The following is a 16,866-nucleotide window of genomic DNA, read 5'->3' as shown; positions in this document are numbered from 1 at the left end:
TATTTCCACCCAACTCGCTGTCCTGTGTGTAAGGTACGCATACAAAATGAGGAGATGAAGTCGACTCAAAGGTGGAACGTCCTCAGCATTTTAAGAAAAACGGGCACTTTGAAAGCTGTGCCCATATCTCTCCTCGGCAAAATTTGGGATTCAGTTCTTGTATTGGATCGCAATAGTGCAAGTGTATTTTGTGGCTACTGTCTTCATCAGTGTTTTCGAACCTTGGGAGCCAAAGCACATATTTTAAATAAGGAAGACCTCCAAACAAAAAGTCACAACAAGTATACACTCCATCCATCCATTTTCTGAGCCGCTTATTCTCACAAGGGTCGCGGGAGTGCTGGAGCCTATCCCAGCTTCGGGCGAGAGGCGGAGTACACCCTGAACTGGTTGCCAGCCATTCACAGGGCACATATAAACAAACAACCATTCGCACTCACATTCACACCTACGGACAATTTAGAGTCTCCAATGAACCTACCATGCATGTTTTTGGGATTCGGGAGGAAACCGGAGTACCCGGAGAAAACCCACCAGGCACGGGGAGAACATGCAAACTCCACACAGGCGGGGCCGGGGATTGAACCCCGGTCCTCAGAACTGTGAGGCAGACGCTCTAACCAGTCGTCCACCGTGCTGCCCAAGTATACACGGTTTGTTGAAATAACAAGGATCTCGTCAGAACGCTGTGTGCGCGCCATGACTTTTCTGTCGTATGAACGTCAACAGGTGCATACACAGGTTAGTTAGGTACTGTACCTTCTCCCATATAATGGAATAGCAGGTAAATGTTCTACCCATCTCTTTATGTCACCGGCATAGATAGATGAACAAGTAAATATTTTCTTTTAGTAAAAAAATAAAAATTTCCTGTGGCACACCAGATGATCTCTCATGGCAAACTACTGCACCACAGCTGTAGTCAAGGCAGCTTCAATGCAAACATCACGTTTTTTGTAATACTGCCATTCACTTTTCAAATTAAGTGGGCAAAGACAAACATAGTATCTGAAGGAGGTGACAATTGCACCTCATATACATAAATCTATGCTTTGGCAATAAAGCGACATAAAAAGCGAATTTGTGTACTCTTTAACCATGTAAATTAAATGACAAGAACAGAAGCAAAGTAACCATTCAGACCAAGTACGAATCCATTAGAAACCATGGGCACAATGCAAACGTTTATTATACACTCATGGGAATCTGCCTGGAGCCAGAGCGAAAAGATTGGCGGTTTCAGTGGCGAACTTCATTAGTCCAGACAAGCACAATTCAATTAGAGTTCAATTAGTCCGACGGCAGAGGTCGGAAATGTGCGGGCTTCCCCCAGTAATTAATCCGCAGAGCAGAGCCGAGCCGAGCTGAAGTTGAGACGAGGCAGAGCGGGTAGGTCGAGATGGGCACAACGCACAACAAACTTTGTGTATGATTGAGGGATGAAGGCTGGGCGAAATGGTGGGCAGTCTGCCAACAGATCCCCGCTGCCCTTGAGTTACACTGTACACACTGAGGCGGTTGGGAAGGGTGGGATGGGAGCCCGGTATACATATGTACATGCATATACATACGGCATATGAACCCACTGGCAACAAATATGCACGTAGATTATCACTTGGCCAAAGAGAGAGCGGGGGAGTGCGAGGGGGACTGATGGCCAAAAAAAGCGAGATGGTGACACGTCTGACAGACAGACGGACAGATGGATTGAGCCAGTGATAGACTGTTCAGACATTCTCACAGTGGAGAACGTGAGAGAGACCACGAGAGAGTGATTGACTGAGTGAGCTAGAACGCCGCTCATCCGCGCGACGCCCTCAGAACGAACGCAGAAGATGAAGGAAATACCACCCCCCTCTCTCTTTCTTTCTTCGTTGTAGTCAACACAAGCGTGCCCATCCTGCCTCTTGCACCATCTGCTAATGTGGGCATATGTACACAATACTGTGAGCCAACTCCACAAGTTCTTGAATTTGATTGGAAATGCTTGACAAGGGGTACCCTTAGCAAGATAAAAAAAATGATCAGCAATTGGAGAAGCCTGGTCATAGACAAGTACAACGTATCCCACCGGATACCATCAAATCGTTGTGTGGACTGATACGCACATGACCATATAAGTACAAGCTCAACAGAGCAATTGGGCAACATTGAGAGATTTTGCAATTGACACCTACAGCTCGACCTCCCAACTTTTGACGGGGTTACGTTAAGAAACTGCAGCGAAAAGTGAAGATCTGAAAATCCCGGCACAAAATTACCGTCCCACACTCTTTAAACACATTATAGACACAAGCACATAAACAGAAATATACAGTGGCACGAGTTGTTGGAGATACGAGCCGTCGCTGGGCCAGTATTTTACGTTATGTTTTGAGCTATGACACGTTACGAACGCTAGAAGATGGCAACAAAATATAGATGCGTTGTAAATAAAATTGCCCCCGAAAATAACTCTGGATGAACCATTTCAACTCCAAGGCTACGTTCACAGTGCAGAGCACGATGCCCAATTCGGATATTTTGTTGGATCCAATCTTTTTATGTACTCAGCCGCATTCCAATTCCATTCCTGTTATATCCACATATGAAAGAGGCCTAGGTCGGATATGAAGAGAAAAAAGGATTCTTGCTGGAGGTCATTTAAGAAAAGTTAAACTTTGATAAAAGGGACCTGAGGGGATAGAAAATGAGCAATATTTACAAAAGATGGCAGCGTTGGTGGCGTATGTAGGCCACGGCAAACATTTGTTGTTGAAGTTGAGTGTGCGAGTGTGTTGGGTCTTTCCTGCGCCGTGACAGATGGCCACGCAGACTGTTGGGGGTCCGAAAGGCTGTCACGAAGGGCTGAAAAAACAGCCTCTCGCCTCCTGTATTTTTGTATAGACTGTTTGTGAGTGTACGCGTCTGTGTGTGTGTGTGTGTGTGTGAGAGAGAGATGCAGCCATTATAGGGAATCAGATACAAAAACTGATCCTGTTAATCTAGGAGGTAGATGTGAAAGAGGGGCAAGGGGGGGTGGGAGGGGTTTCACACCCATCCACACCATGTGGGACAGCAGTCAATCACAATTTGGACGAGCTGGCACAAGCAAAGCAGGGAATTAGGAAGGATTATCTATGGCGAACGGAGTGGGGGGGAGAGGTAGGCAAGGGGAGGGTGACGAAGGCGGGTGGGGGGGTTCTGTTTCGACTCGATCACATAACAGGATACGCCCCCTCCTCTCAGCATGGACATCACCTGTCCCTGTTGTTGTAATTGGTTGGTAATGGACTCTTTGATGGACTAAATGGCTAAATAATGCGTTGGCAAAATAAACATTGCAAATAATGAAGTAGAATTTAGTGGTTAGTTTTGAAAATGACCTACCAGTCAGTAACTGTCACACTGCCCATGTGAACGGGGATTTAAATAAACTTTCCAATTTTTAGGTTGTGTCTTGTAGCATGGGTTGTACAGTCATAGTCTAGTTTAACACATTGTAGACTCTACTTAATAATATACAATTCACTTTTTGCAGAATATTTGAAAAGTGTGCTCAAAATGTGCTCATGTCAGAGTGACGTTTAAATACTGCAATAACGGTGCATATTGATAAACTGCATGTGCATCTTAGTGTTTAGTTAAATTAGCCAGCATATCTTCTTAATCATTGGACAATTTTTAGTATGTAGGTGGCCAACAAAAAAGAAAATACATACATCAATTTACTAGAGCACTTTTCCTCACTAGGGTCATGTGCTAGCTGGAGCCTATCCTCGCTAACTTTAGGCGATAAGCTGGGTACACCCCTGGACTTGTCACCAGTTATTCGCAGGGCCCAAAATATGTATTTGGTGTATATTTGTAAATAATCTAGTGGGACCTAAAATATGCACATTTTACTTTTTGTGTATATGTGGACAGCTATTACCCGCCGTACACATTAAAGATGTTGTAAAACTCTGCAAGAGTTGTCGAGAGGCAAACATTGCATCATGCAGTTGAAAAGTTCAGACGCAAAACCAGACATCTCCATTTATTCATTTATTTTTTTGTAAAATTATTATTATTATTATTTTTTTTTTAATCTTTGGTTCCAGGGTAAAGCAGAGAATTTTTCTTTAGGGCATTCCAAGTTAATAAAAGTTCAGCAATTAGAAGGACTTGAAATGTGCCAAATGTAGGCTAAAGACTAATTAGCAAAGGCAGCATGTTACTGTTACAGTAAATGCGTCACAAATAACATACATATGTAGCTTCAATTAGTTTGTGTTTATCATTCAATGTAAGCTGTTTTATGGCTTTTTAAAAACATGTCACAACAGGCCGGAATGCTGGAAAGTTTAATAAGCAAAGATGTGCCTTGGGTATGCGTTTGGCTTGTGATCATCCAAGGTGTGAACCGTCTTTGTTCACTCCAAACGTCAAATTTGCATACATTGAAGCAAATGTTAGTCAACAAATTCCTTGAAAGCGACACTTTTATCCATCTGATCAGCACGATTTGTTTCGCTTTCTCCCCAAACGCTATCACCTGAGTCTTTGTCAGTGTCTCTCGTAACACTGAATTTCTGCTCAAATTCAGCTGCTGTTCCCCCCCACCACTGGAAATGAAAGCTCAAGTGCGGAACAGATGCACGTCTGTCAGTGATTGGGTGAGAAATAATTCGATCTGTCTGCTCGTCTTCCTACTCTCCCGCCGTTTAGCCGCCAGTGCACTCTACCAGCACACGGTGTTAGCGGGCATGCCTGTGCAAGGAGGCATCTTCCTCTTCCTCCCCGTCATTCTTTACCCCTCGCTCTTCATTTTGCATGAGGACGTCTCTGAGACAAGCAGAGACTCAATCGGATAAAGCATGAAATAATCATTGGCTGATTAAATATTTAGGGACAAAAGACATGAATAGATGAGAAAAGCCAAGTGCTGGTGCCCCATGTGAACACGTCTGCAGCTGACTGCTTTTTGGACCGAAGGGCGGTTATGCTGGTTTTCGAGGCACAGTTTCATCACAAGGGGCGCGTTGGATCACATTGTGTTATGTACAAACACAGTGGGCAAGTCTGGAAAGGCATTCGCTAGTTGGCGGGTCACAACTTGGCAGTTCAGCAACTTGGGATGATCTCATTATGCCTTGGATGTTGCACATTTGTGCTACACATACCAGCCGCTGCATTAGGCACACCTGCACAATCTAGAGTTGGATGAGAATATTGTATTTTCACATATAGTTGCTGAGAGGAGGCGGGGGGTGGGGGGGGAGGGGGTTGGGGCGTTCATTTTACTTTATAGCAGAGAAGCAGGCATGACATATCTAAATTTAATTACACTGGTACCTACACTTACGGGTGACCTAACTTAATAGTTTTTGCGATACGAACAGTCGATTGAGTTTCGGGCAAAGGTTTCAAGCGTTAGATGGTGCAAGCGAACTTCACAACAAGCAGCAGTTTGGCAGATAGTGAACAATTCTTCCAAAAAAAGACAACTGTAACGCATGCAGTTTGGTGTCACCTCCAAACCTCTCTGTTCATGTGTATAAAAACACTTACCAGTGACTCGATATTCTTATTGAGTCAGCTAACGTGGCTGGCTAACATTAGCTAAACACTTACCCGTGACTCTACAGTAGGAACAGAAAGTTTTCAGACCCCCTTAAAATTTTCACTCTTTTTTATATTCCAGCCATTTGTTAAAATCATTTAAGTTCATTTTTTTTTTCGTCATTAATGTACACACCGCACCCCATATTGACAGGGAAAAAACAGAATTGTTGAAATGTTTGCTGATTTATTAAAAAATAAAAACTGAAATATCACACAGCCATAAGTATTCAGAGAGGTAGGGCGGTGACTCCACACTGCATGCGCACCAGTCTAAAATAAAAGGGCAAATGCTTGCCTTAAGCTGTTTCTTGCCACCCTCAGTTCAAGTTTACTGAAAAATCAACCATAAAACAATGAGTATTTTAAAATTGTAAATTTAATGTTTAAGTTTAATATTTAAACAAACCACATTATAGTCTTACAAAAGTCCACTAGCTTAATGCTAACGCACAAGGCAAAATGCCATAGACAGGCAAACAAGACATCGCTGTCACTGAAGTAGCGGATATTTGAACATAAAAGCAACACACAAAGACAGACAATATAACACTCCGCACGGGAATATACTCTACCCTCTGCAAAAAAAACACTAATAATATTGTAGCTTTGCATGCAACTGTGGTGGCATCACACAAAAAAGCAGCTGGCATACTTGCATGTCCATAAAACTCACACAACTCAAACTCCACACGTATTATGTGCGCAGACACAAATTCATGAATACTTGGTCCTCATTAATGGAGTGTGTGCTTTTTTGTTCTTGCCATAAGCAAATCTGCGTTGTAATTAAAGTCAGACTGACAGTCCATTTATTGTGATGACATAGACCAGCACCTCTCCTCACATCACAAACACATGCATCAACACTTTCATAGGAACAAGGACAAACACACGCACACACACTAAAAAAATACGTCAGACACTGAGGCGCAGATGCACACACAAAACATTTAAATATGCGCACACACATGTACAAAAACAAACATCCAGTGGAACCAATTACAGGGCTCCACATACAATCAAACACTTCTTCAAGAGCCACAGAGCAGTCTATATAATAGTCTGTATAGAATCATAAAAAAGAACCCTGCCTTTTGCCTTTTCAACTATAAAAGAAATCTTTGTTACCACAGCAGGGACACAGCATGAGAAAGGAAAAGTAAGCACTGTGGCCAACAGGAAGTAGAACATGGCGGGGTACACTCTTGACTGGTTGCAGGGGGCACATACTCACATCGATGGACAATTCGGACTCTTAAATTAACCAATAATGCACGTTTTTGGAATGTGGGAAGAAGCGAGAGTACCGGGAGAAAACCAACAAGTAACATGCAAACTCCAAACAGGCAAGCTGGAGTGGAGATTCAAACCTCCTAGGTAGACATGCTAACGACCAAGCCACCGTGCTGCCCGCCAAAAAAATATGATCACAGAAAATAATGAATCTTTTGGATATGCACTAAATGATTTCTTACAAGAATAAGTTTGTGAGACTTTTGAGGCATGTTTCATCCTTCCAATTGTGCGACCTTGAGAGCGTTTTGAACGTGTCTGCTCCACAGTCATTTCTAGACCTTGAGGTAGCGCATTTGCATGAGACTGAACAACAGGAAATGAATATTCCAGCTGCACTTGGAGAGGAAGATTGACTAAACAAGAAACAGGATGAACTGCAGTTGTGTACAGAATACTGTAATATCGGTGTGTTTCAAATAAGTGAGCGAAGTTCAAAATCTTTATGACGGCTTTGATTTCCACACACGCAAATGCCAAATCAAAACATGCAGAAAATTATACCAAATGTGTTACGCCTTTACAGGAAGGAATATTAAGCAGTTTAAAAGAAAAAAATGTTTTCATTTACTGTGTTCACTGAAAAGTGCTTGAGGATTTTGCGTTCCCATGAATCGCTGATCTAATATTCAGTTGTATAAGCAAACTTTCTGAGAACTGCTTCACATCTGTTATAGAACACTGTTTTTAGCCTTTTATTCATCATACTGTATACTATGACGTAATATTTGTTGGACATGTATTCAAGTTTTTTTATTCTAGCACTGAATTTCTCTAGCCCCGTCACCCGCTCCGTAATGCTCGGTTCCCATCGAGCGAAATAACTCCCGTTATATTTTGGAGTCAACAGACAGATGAAACATGGCATCCAACTCGACTCTACGTTCTTCTTCGTCTCTTATCGACTGCATGTACACCATTTGTATAGTGCCCCCTAGTGTTCAGACTGAGACACCACATAACTGAAATACCTTGGGTTACGCCGGCACGGTGCACGACTGGTTAGCACGTCTGCCTCACACTTCTGTGGACCGGGGTTCAAATCCCGGCCCCGCCGGTGTGGAGTTTGCCTGTTCTCCCCGTGCCTGGACGGGTTTTCTCCGGGCACCCCGGTTTCCTCCCACATCCCATAAACGTGTGGTAGGTTGATTGAAGACTCTTAATTGCCCGTAGGTGTGAATGTGTGCGCGAATGGTTGTTTGTTTCTATGTGCCCTGCGATTGGCTGCTTCAGGGTGTACCCCGCCTCGTGCACGAAGATAGCTGGGATAGGCTCCAACAGCCTAGTAAGGATAAGCAGTAAAGAAAAATGGATGGATGGATGGACCTTGTGATACAGGCTACATTTAAATTAAATGTGTAGCAAGTGCGGGAAATGTGTGGCCTGTCCAACAAAAGTTGTTTTGTGTATTTGAACCACATTTGATTGAAATATAAGACATTTACGTCACAATTACAAGATGGTGGAGGTAATTTGAAATAAAATATGTGATAGTAAACAAAATCTGCAGTGTTCTCAATGTGAAATAAAGGGGAAAGGATTTTCAGCTTGACTTCCTTTTTTAATACGTGCTGCAATTACTCACAACTTGTGCAGTACTTGTACAACCGTAGACGCAAATCAAACGCACACGTGAAGTTACGTGCGTGCGTGTTTGGCGCTCACACACCTCGCCGTGGATCACATTTCATTGCCACACCAGAAATAAAGATGTGCTGTCAGAGGGCATGGTGCTGTGGTCGGGGGGGGTTCGTCATGGAGAGATGGTGTGAGAGCGGAAGTGGGGGCGAGATGGCGGCCATCACCCTGTCGGGGTCCAACTTTATCGCAAATGTTCCCACTCTCCCTCCTCTCATTCATTTTCATTCTTGCTATTTTTCAAGACTCTTCTTTTTTGTCATCTTTTACTTTCTGCCTTTGTTACTTTTTCACTTCCTACTTCTCTCGGTTTCAGTGCTATTAGCATTTTCTGCGCACACATAATTGATTCCTCATGCCTGCCTCTTGTGAAATGTCATTCATAATTCTGTGTGATAGTTATGCATGTGTGAGTGTGTGTGTGTGTTATCTGGCAGGGAAGTCAGTCTGCAGGCTCGCTACACACACACACACACACAATAAAGTGGCCGCTGACCTATTTGTAGCACAGACACGGAGAATGACAAATAAATCTGATTATACCAAGCTGGCCATGAGAAGAAGAGAGAGAAAAAAAAAACACAGCCACACTGAGCCAAATCTGTCATTCACACCTCTTTTCCCCCCTTTTTTTTATTATTAGTCCCTGCATATTTAACCTTCATCTCACTTTTGTATTTAACCTCTTTTACTCTGGCAGCTACATTAACGCCACATGTTGACCGCACTTGAGGGCGGGTTAGCGAAGGGAGGCACGGCAGGCTTTTTATACAAGTGACAATGGATATGTAGGAATGTAGCTGCCAATGAAATGAGCGTTTGCTCAGCCGTCGAGATGAGAGCACCTCCAAGTACACACTGTAGTGAGTGGCACATACACTTGTAAGCTTGACTAGAGCTCCAAGGTGGCATGACAACACAATACAGAAAGTATGGTGAAGACTAAGGAGAAGAAGAGAGATCAAACAAATAATAATAATAATACTAAGAAATAGTTGGGACAAAAACAAGAGAAGACGACGACGAACTTACCGGATGCCTGCCCTGAGGGTACATGATCCCAGGAGAGGAGAGGCTTCCAGTCCGTTTGATGGCCAGGTTCGTCCCCTGGCCCTCCACTCCTCTGCCCTCCACCGGTTCACAAAGTCCACTTCTTCTTGCAAAGTCAATCCAACGCAGGTCTATCCAACACTGTCACGAGAACACACAAGACTTAGTTTCCAGGCTCTCCTCTTATCACGCTTCCTTCCCCCTGCTGTGATCACTCAAGGTCCAAACATAGTGACATGACAATTACATCCTCTCTCCTTTCTTTCTTCTTCTTCGTCTCCCCTTTTTGTTCCTCACGTCTCCCGGTGCCCCTTCTTCACCCGGCCGTCCGCTGACAGAAACATAAACACACAGATGGATGGTCTACCTCCTCTGTTCGGGCTTCCTCCTCCTGTCACACGCTGCTGCAGAATGGAAGAGGAGGGACGAGGAGGACAGAGTGTGCGCAAGCTTTTGTTTTTTAATATGATTGGGGGCGGGGGGAGGGAGGGGGGGAAGGAAAACAGGAAAGACGAGCAGGTCAGTGGAGGATCCAGCGGGCTTTTCAGCAGCAAGCCCTAGACTAATATATTGCGCCTGTTGGCTTCAACACAAACAGGAGAGGCTGCTGAAGCTGCTCTTAAGGTGGAACTGAACAGACTGAAGGAAGGAGGCAGCGAGAGAGAGCAACATAGTTCTCTTCTTAGTTGTGAGCTCACACACACACTCACTCACTCATAGAGAGCAATCACTCATGCACAAAGACTGATAAGGAATTGAGATTGCCAAACAAACGCTCCGACGCTCATACACGCATTTGTGACAGCAATCAGCCCGCGCGCACACATGCGCACCATAATTACTCACAACGTTACTCATAGCGATAACGCCACGTGTGTGCCCGGTCTTCGCAATGTGTAGTGACATACGTGAAATATGTACGCTGCGCTGATAAATAACACGAAATCAGGGGTGTCAAACTCAAGGCCCGTGGGCCAGATCCAGCCGACCGCATCATTTTATGTGGCCCACGAAAACAAATGATCGGAGTCAACTTCCATGATTCTTGCTAAATTCTGTAACAAAAATTCTAATTGGCATAGTATGTAATAAATAACGTTGAGATATTGCAAGGTATTTTTGGGGAGCGGTAACAAATCCCTTTTTAAAATAACGAACAACAATTGAACAAACTATTATCCAAACTATAATCCAATTGAAGTCACCACCCATTTGTGAACAGCCCTAGTATGTACACTATATGTATTTTAACAATAATACTTAACTAATTTGAAAATTTCATATGTACCTTTGGCTAAAAAGTCAACCATGGGGAGTCTCTGTCGCTAAAATACACGTGTGGGTTTGCGATTGTTCAGTTCAGTCGCGTTTGATCGCGTCGCTCTTTGTGCGGTGACCCTAAAAAGAAGTTGTTACATAAAACACACAAAAACAACAAAACATTCGACATGATACACTATCTTCTTTTCTCACTTTTCCTATCGTTGAGAACGGCGTTTCTTTTGAAATGCGTCACAAAAAGTCAAAGAAAAGCAGAGTTAATGCTTTGATTTCTGTGGCGTGTTTCCCCCTCAACACGTTGCTCAAATTTTACAACATGGGCATTTGACTTGAGAGTTTGTACTGTACTTTGGCCTTCACACAGAGTTGGGCAGGTAAGGTATTTTACCCCATATGGAAATCAGGTGTTAGGCACCGCAGTAAACCATTTTGTCAGGTGTCTTATTGTAAGGGAAGAACACTAAAGTAGTGAAGGAAAAGGCAATAAGGTCTGCCTCCAAAAGAAATGTCATAAAGATCAAGTGAAGGGAGTGGCAGTATTGCAGGTGGAACATATGACGTGATGATGAAGCCACCCACACATCGTCAAAAAACACAACCGCAAACATGAGGGGGATTAACATAACAACACCCCACAATACCCCACGCGAGGACAGTTAAAAACATCTGTCTTTCTGTTTCTGGCCTGGTTGTTACCTCCTTTGCACACGTTATTTACAGGACAGCCCGTGAAGTCGCGTTATTTAAAGTCTTTCCATGTAGCGAGCATCAGCCTGGCCCAGGCGTCTTTTGGCCCGCTTCATAATGACTTTATCCGGTGCGGCGCTGCCTTTGAACTTGATCAAACAGCCATTAATCCTGCACTGTTGAATTGGACACAGCCTGTCTTGGCATGAGGGCGCAGGGTTTAGAGTAAGGCATTTGATAACGAGGGTCAGCCAGAGGGCACCCCCCAAGTGTTAATTATGGTCACATACAGGACTGATGTTTTATTACACAATGCGGGATGTTACCAAACTACTTCTGGGGAACGCCTCCTTGTACAACCCCTAAATTCAAGTTAAACTTCTTGTGTTGGTTATAGCAAAGACAATGGAATTTTCCAAAACAGCTTGGAAAACCTCAGTCACCACCTTGGATTGTTTGTCATTTTAAATCAGTACAGCCTGGCACAATGCATCAAATGCGGTAGCACTTACAAGTGTCAAGATACGAGCCATCGCTGGGCAGATTTGTTTGTCTTGAGTTGCGAGCAAAACAAATTTTGTTACGAGCACGAGCGATGGTAGTAGCGAACTTCACAAAAAGCAGTAGTATGGCAGATGGTGAACAATTCTTCAAAAAAAGGGCCAAGTGCTTGCATCGAGTCGTTTATTTTCACTTTCAGTTGACGTTTACTGTACAACTAAACAAAGAATTTGTTACTACTATAGCGAGGATAAGCGGGCCGAAAAATGGATGGATGGATTATTTATGAAAACCGGATTCATTTCTAGTCTGCTATCTTAATGCTTACGCGTCGCAAAACGCAACTTTAAACATTTAAAAGACCTATTTGAACACAAGCAGTAGATACACAAGCAGACAGCCATACTCACAGGCATATATATTCGTTATTCGCAACTAAAAATTATTATTAGACGGCCCCCTAGTGGCGCACACACCAGAATAAGCAGCACACTGACCATTGAATTATCATGATGGTGTTTACATGTTTATATTCTATTTAACTACTGTATGTCATTACTGTACAGCTTTATAAAGTACAAAAACGTTACAAAAAACTTGGGAGTGTTTTTGGGGGTCCTGGAACGTATTAATGGCATTTTCATTCATTTCAATGAGGAAAGATGAGTGAGTGTTTTGAGTCACAAGCATGGTCACAGGACGAATTCAACTCGTAAGTCAAGGCACCACTGCACCTGAAAGCGAGGAGTGAGCAAAGCACACACAATCAGACCATTAGAATCATGACAACATCAGCGGTTCGGTACGCATCTCTTACGACTAATATTACCCCCCACAAGCAGAAAGTTGACAGGTTGACTTTGCCTTCCCATTCGGCACATAAAGTATACATCTGTGTCCGACAGGCAATTGGAAAACAAGAATGCACAGTTTTCTGGGAAGGACTATGACCCACAAACCAGATATTAGATTTACCGCTGATATCATTGTAAAATAAACAGTTAATTCCGCTTCAGTCTATGTTACTTTGAATAGAAATTGTACTGAGCCTGCAGACTGACTTCCCTGCCAGATAACACACAAACACACATACCTATCAGGCATTGTAACACAACGGTTCCCATGGTTCGCCACAAAAATGAACACGAATATAATTCAAATACAATAACAAAGCATCCATCCGTGCAATTTTTTTACAGCGCTTATCCTCATTAGGGTCAAGGTTGAGCTGGCGCTTATCCCAGGTGACTTTGGGCGAGAGGCAAGGTACACCCTGAACCAGTCAATTCCAGCGCACGCAATTTCACACCTATGGACAATTTAGTGCCTTCGAATTAACCTAGAAATGTGGTAGAAAGTCGGAGTACACAAAGAAAATATACATAAGCTCGGGGAGAACATGCAAACTCCACACGGGAACGCTGGAGCTGAGATTCGAACGGTGCCTTGAGATACGAGCGACTCGATTTACGGATTCTTTTAAGATACGAGCGGTCGTTGGGAGGATTTCTCGCTTTAAATTGCGAGCCAAAAATTTGAGCCAAGCAGTTTGGCAGAGAGTGAAAAATTTTGCATAACGAGGCTTCAAGCTCCTAGTTGACGCTTACTCTCAAACTAAACAACAAACAATGAGAATTGCACATTGTGTATTAGCCTCATGCTAAAACACCAGAGACAGGCTAACAAAACCGTATAATTGGTCATGTTAAAATGACACTTATTAACATTACATCACTATTTAAGTAACATTCACAAAAATACATCTTTCCAGTGTCTGTATTTTTTTCAGTATTTTTAAAGTGTGCTGACATTATGGGCACAAACCACAAACTCATATTAGTCGTTCTAAGTTAGGACTGTCAAATAATTCAATAGTGCAAATTCCTCTCTTTCCTCCACCACGCACGCATGGGCACATCATAATGAATGCTGAGCATACTTTACATTTCATTTTGACTTCATAAAAGGTTGCGAGGGCCAGTCAGAGACTGCGGACGGATCGGGTGTTGGCCAGGAATGCCAAGTCCTTTAAGTTCATCCATGAGGTCAAAATGAGCACTAAACAACCACCTGCGGTGCTCCTTTGAGAACCAAGCCAAAATTGTTATGTGCACCTGCTAATAATACGTATAATTTGTTAGGAAAAAAGACAAGCAGGAATACGCACTGCCTTCCACTTCCTGATCCGGCCACAACAGGCGGCGAAAAGCGCGGGAAGCCTCATTGCAGTCCTTTTACGTCTCAATTTGGCTTCGTCACGCGGCTTCGTCTATCGCCTGGTTCCACCTTAAAAGAGCTCGGCTGGCCGGGAGGCTCTCCTCGCGCGCCGATTGGACGAAGCCGAGCCAATCGGCTCCGCTCGGGACCCCACGTTGGGTCGTGACGTGTAATGAGACTCTGGCCAATGGGAGCGAGGAGACGGCTGTCGGAACGGCCGTGGAAGAGAGGGATGGCAGCGGAGGGTTGAGGAGTCTTGTGGGGATTGTGGGCATTGAAGTTCCAATTATTCTGCTAGCGCGCGCGCGCGCACGCACACAAGACACAAAGCACACACGCACGAGCACGCCGGACTGACTGTCAGTCACGCTACGTAAACGCTCACTAAATTCCGGCGTGAATTTCAACCCCTAAAGAACACACATAAAGAGACAGTAAGCAAACACACCTTGCCAGTTTGTTTTATATTGGCTAGATTTAAGATAACATGTGGGCAAAAAAAACTAACAAAACAATTGAATCGAATCCCAGTCTCCTTTACTATTAATACAATTATTATCTTTAGAATACATAACATTTGTTATTTAACTCTTCACATAATTAAGGTATTTATAAACAAACAATTGTCATTGTATTACATTATTTAATACTATCAAATTATTTATGATTTATTGAAGATTATTCCTGACTTGTGCACAGTAAAAAATGGAAAAAAAAAATTGAAGGTGGAAAAAAAAAAGATTCATTCATTGTGCCACTGAGTTATTGGGATTTTTAATTTTCATTATAATGTATCTGCCCACTGTCAATAAATACGCAACAACGACTCAGCAATGTTAATCACATCAAGACAGTCAAATTTATTAACAGGACTTTTAACGTAAATTCAAAACATCATACACAAGTAGAATACCGGTAATACTTTTGTGGTAATGGAAGTATTTTTTGTTTTTATTATTTTTTTTGTAATGTGCTTTTATCAAGGAAAATACCACTCTATAATATTGTACTGTATAAAAACAGAGTAATGGCATAATTAAATTGAATATAAAGAATTAAACAGATTGTACATCATGATTTAAAGGGGAAGTGAACCCACAGATTTTTTTTATTAATTAATTGTTCTCTCTTTTTTTCTCTTTTTTCTCTTTCCTTTTTTTGCTTCTCTTATCCTTTTCTTTTTTGTTTTCAAGATTTCAAGATTACATTTTATGTGCCATCACTAATTGACCAAACCCCGAAAAAAGGTTTGCAGACTCCCTGCATATTCTGTTTAGTTCTTAATCCACAAATAAAATATTAACCAGAATATTGTGTCCTGATTAAAGGTGGCACATACAACGTATTCCTGTTAAAAAAAATAAATACAATTTTCAATAAAAAAACAAAAAAAAGGCTACACCTCCCCTTTAATGCTTCAATTCATTGTGCTGCTCCGGCTAGTGTGCCCACTTTGGCCACTTGGGGGCAGTATAGTACAGTCATGCAGACACAAACGAGGAACAGTCACCGCTATCCTCAGGCATTCAGTCACCTTTAATAACATTAGTATTTTTTTTCGCAGAGGATAAAGAATATATGCCTGTGATTATCGTCATATTGTCTGCCTACACGTGTTGCGCCACTGTTTGTGTTCAAATATCGGCTATAACACTGCAACCTGCAACTATCGATGCAAATCGATCGCCCCGGTTTCCATTCTGTTAGCATTCAGCTAGCGCGAGCATTCCTAAGGGAAAGTTGTTTGAAAGGTTGTTAAATAAATATTTACATATAATGCAACAAAGACATTTTTTTAAATAAATTATGTATTTACATTTCATCATGTTTTGTTATCAGTTTATTATATGTGTAAAAAAAAAAAACAATATGTGGTTAATTCCAAAGTAATGATCTATGGTTTTAATCCGATTTTTTTTAGCGGAAACATCCAAGGGTCCCGTTGATGCAGTCTTTCAAAATGAAGTAATTACTGGATCACAAACTATGATCCCAAAAGGGTTTAATATCAATTCAAACTCAACACACAATTCCATGTGTAAGTCCTGAAGGGAGGTGGGAGAGGAGTGTTGCTTTTTCCTTTTGTGCCAGCAAACAAATTTGATCTCGTAACCTTGCAGTGCAAATGTTAAACGATGTGTGCTCGAGTGTGTGTTTGCTTTGCGTGTTTTTTTTTTTTCTTTGTGTGTGTGTTTGTGTAATGTTTTGAGACGAACACTGTATATGTGGGACATGTGCAGGAACAGCGTGCCAGAATTAGCTCCATCCAACTTATTTCCTGCCCCCCAGCAGCAGGAAAGAACTGTGCCACTTGTGTGTGCGTGTATGTGTGTGTGTGTGTGTGTCTGTGTGTGCACACCAAGTTTGACGTTGACATATTTTCACATTGTTTGACTCCTATGATATTTATGTGCGGATGTATTTACTGGATTTATTATTAATGCTATTGGAGCTTTGATACGAGGCATCATCTGGAAGGAATATACAACCCCAATTCCAATGAAGTTGGGACGTTGTGTTAAACATAAATAAAAACAGAATACAATGAATTGCAAATCATGTTCGACCTATATTTAATTGAATACACTACAAAGACAAGATATTTAATGTTCA

At 42.3% G+C, this 16,866-nt stretch overlaps 1 protein-coding gene across 16 annotated transcripts in view; it reads right to left on the bottom strand.

Moving 5' to 3' along the window:
• Window positions 1-14,293, bottom strand: part of tle2b (TLE family member 2, transcriptional corepressor b) — an 86,165-nt gene extending 71,872 nt beyond the window's left edge. For 4 of the 16 annotated variants that reach the window (XM_061780711.1, XM_061780712.1, XM_061780715.1 and 1 more), the window contains exons 1-3: window positions 13,981-14,158; window positions 9,815-10,017; window positions 9,550-9,708 (exon numbers count right to left, since the gene is read on the bottom strand). In XM_061780711.1, coding sequence (XP_061636695.1) covers window positions 9,550-9,573 — 24 coding nt within the window. In that variant the 5' untranslated portion in view covers window positions 9,574-9,708; window positions 9,815-10,017; window positions 13,981-14,158. Of the gene's footprint in view, window positions 1-9,549; window positions 9,709-9,814; window positions 10,018-10,855; window positions 11,117-13,980; window positions 14,163-14,203 lie in introns of those variants that run through there. The other 12 variants (XM_061780713.1, XM_061780717.1, XM_061780703.1 and 9 more) reach the window with 11 other exon arrangements.
• Window positions 14,294-16,866: the final 2,573 nt, after the last annotated feature.

Source organism: Phyllopteryx taeniolatus, chromosome 7 (genome assembly GCF_024500385.1).
Source record: "Phyllopteryx taeniolatus isolate TA_2022b chromosome 7, UOR_Ptae_1.2, whole genome shotgun sequence".
Lineage (NCBI taxonomy): Eukaryota > Metazoa > Chordata > Actinopteri > Syngnathiformes > Syngnathidae > Phyllopteryx > Phyllopteryx taeniolatus.
Note: the sequence above shows the minus strand (reverse complement) of the source record. Positions and strands in the feature narration are given on the sequence as shown.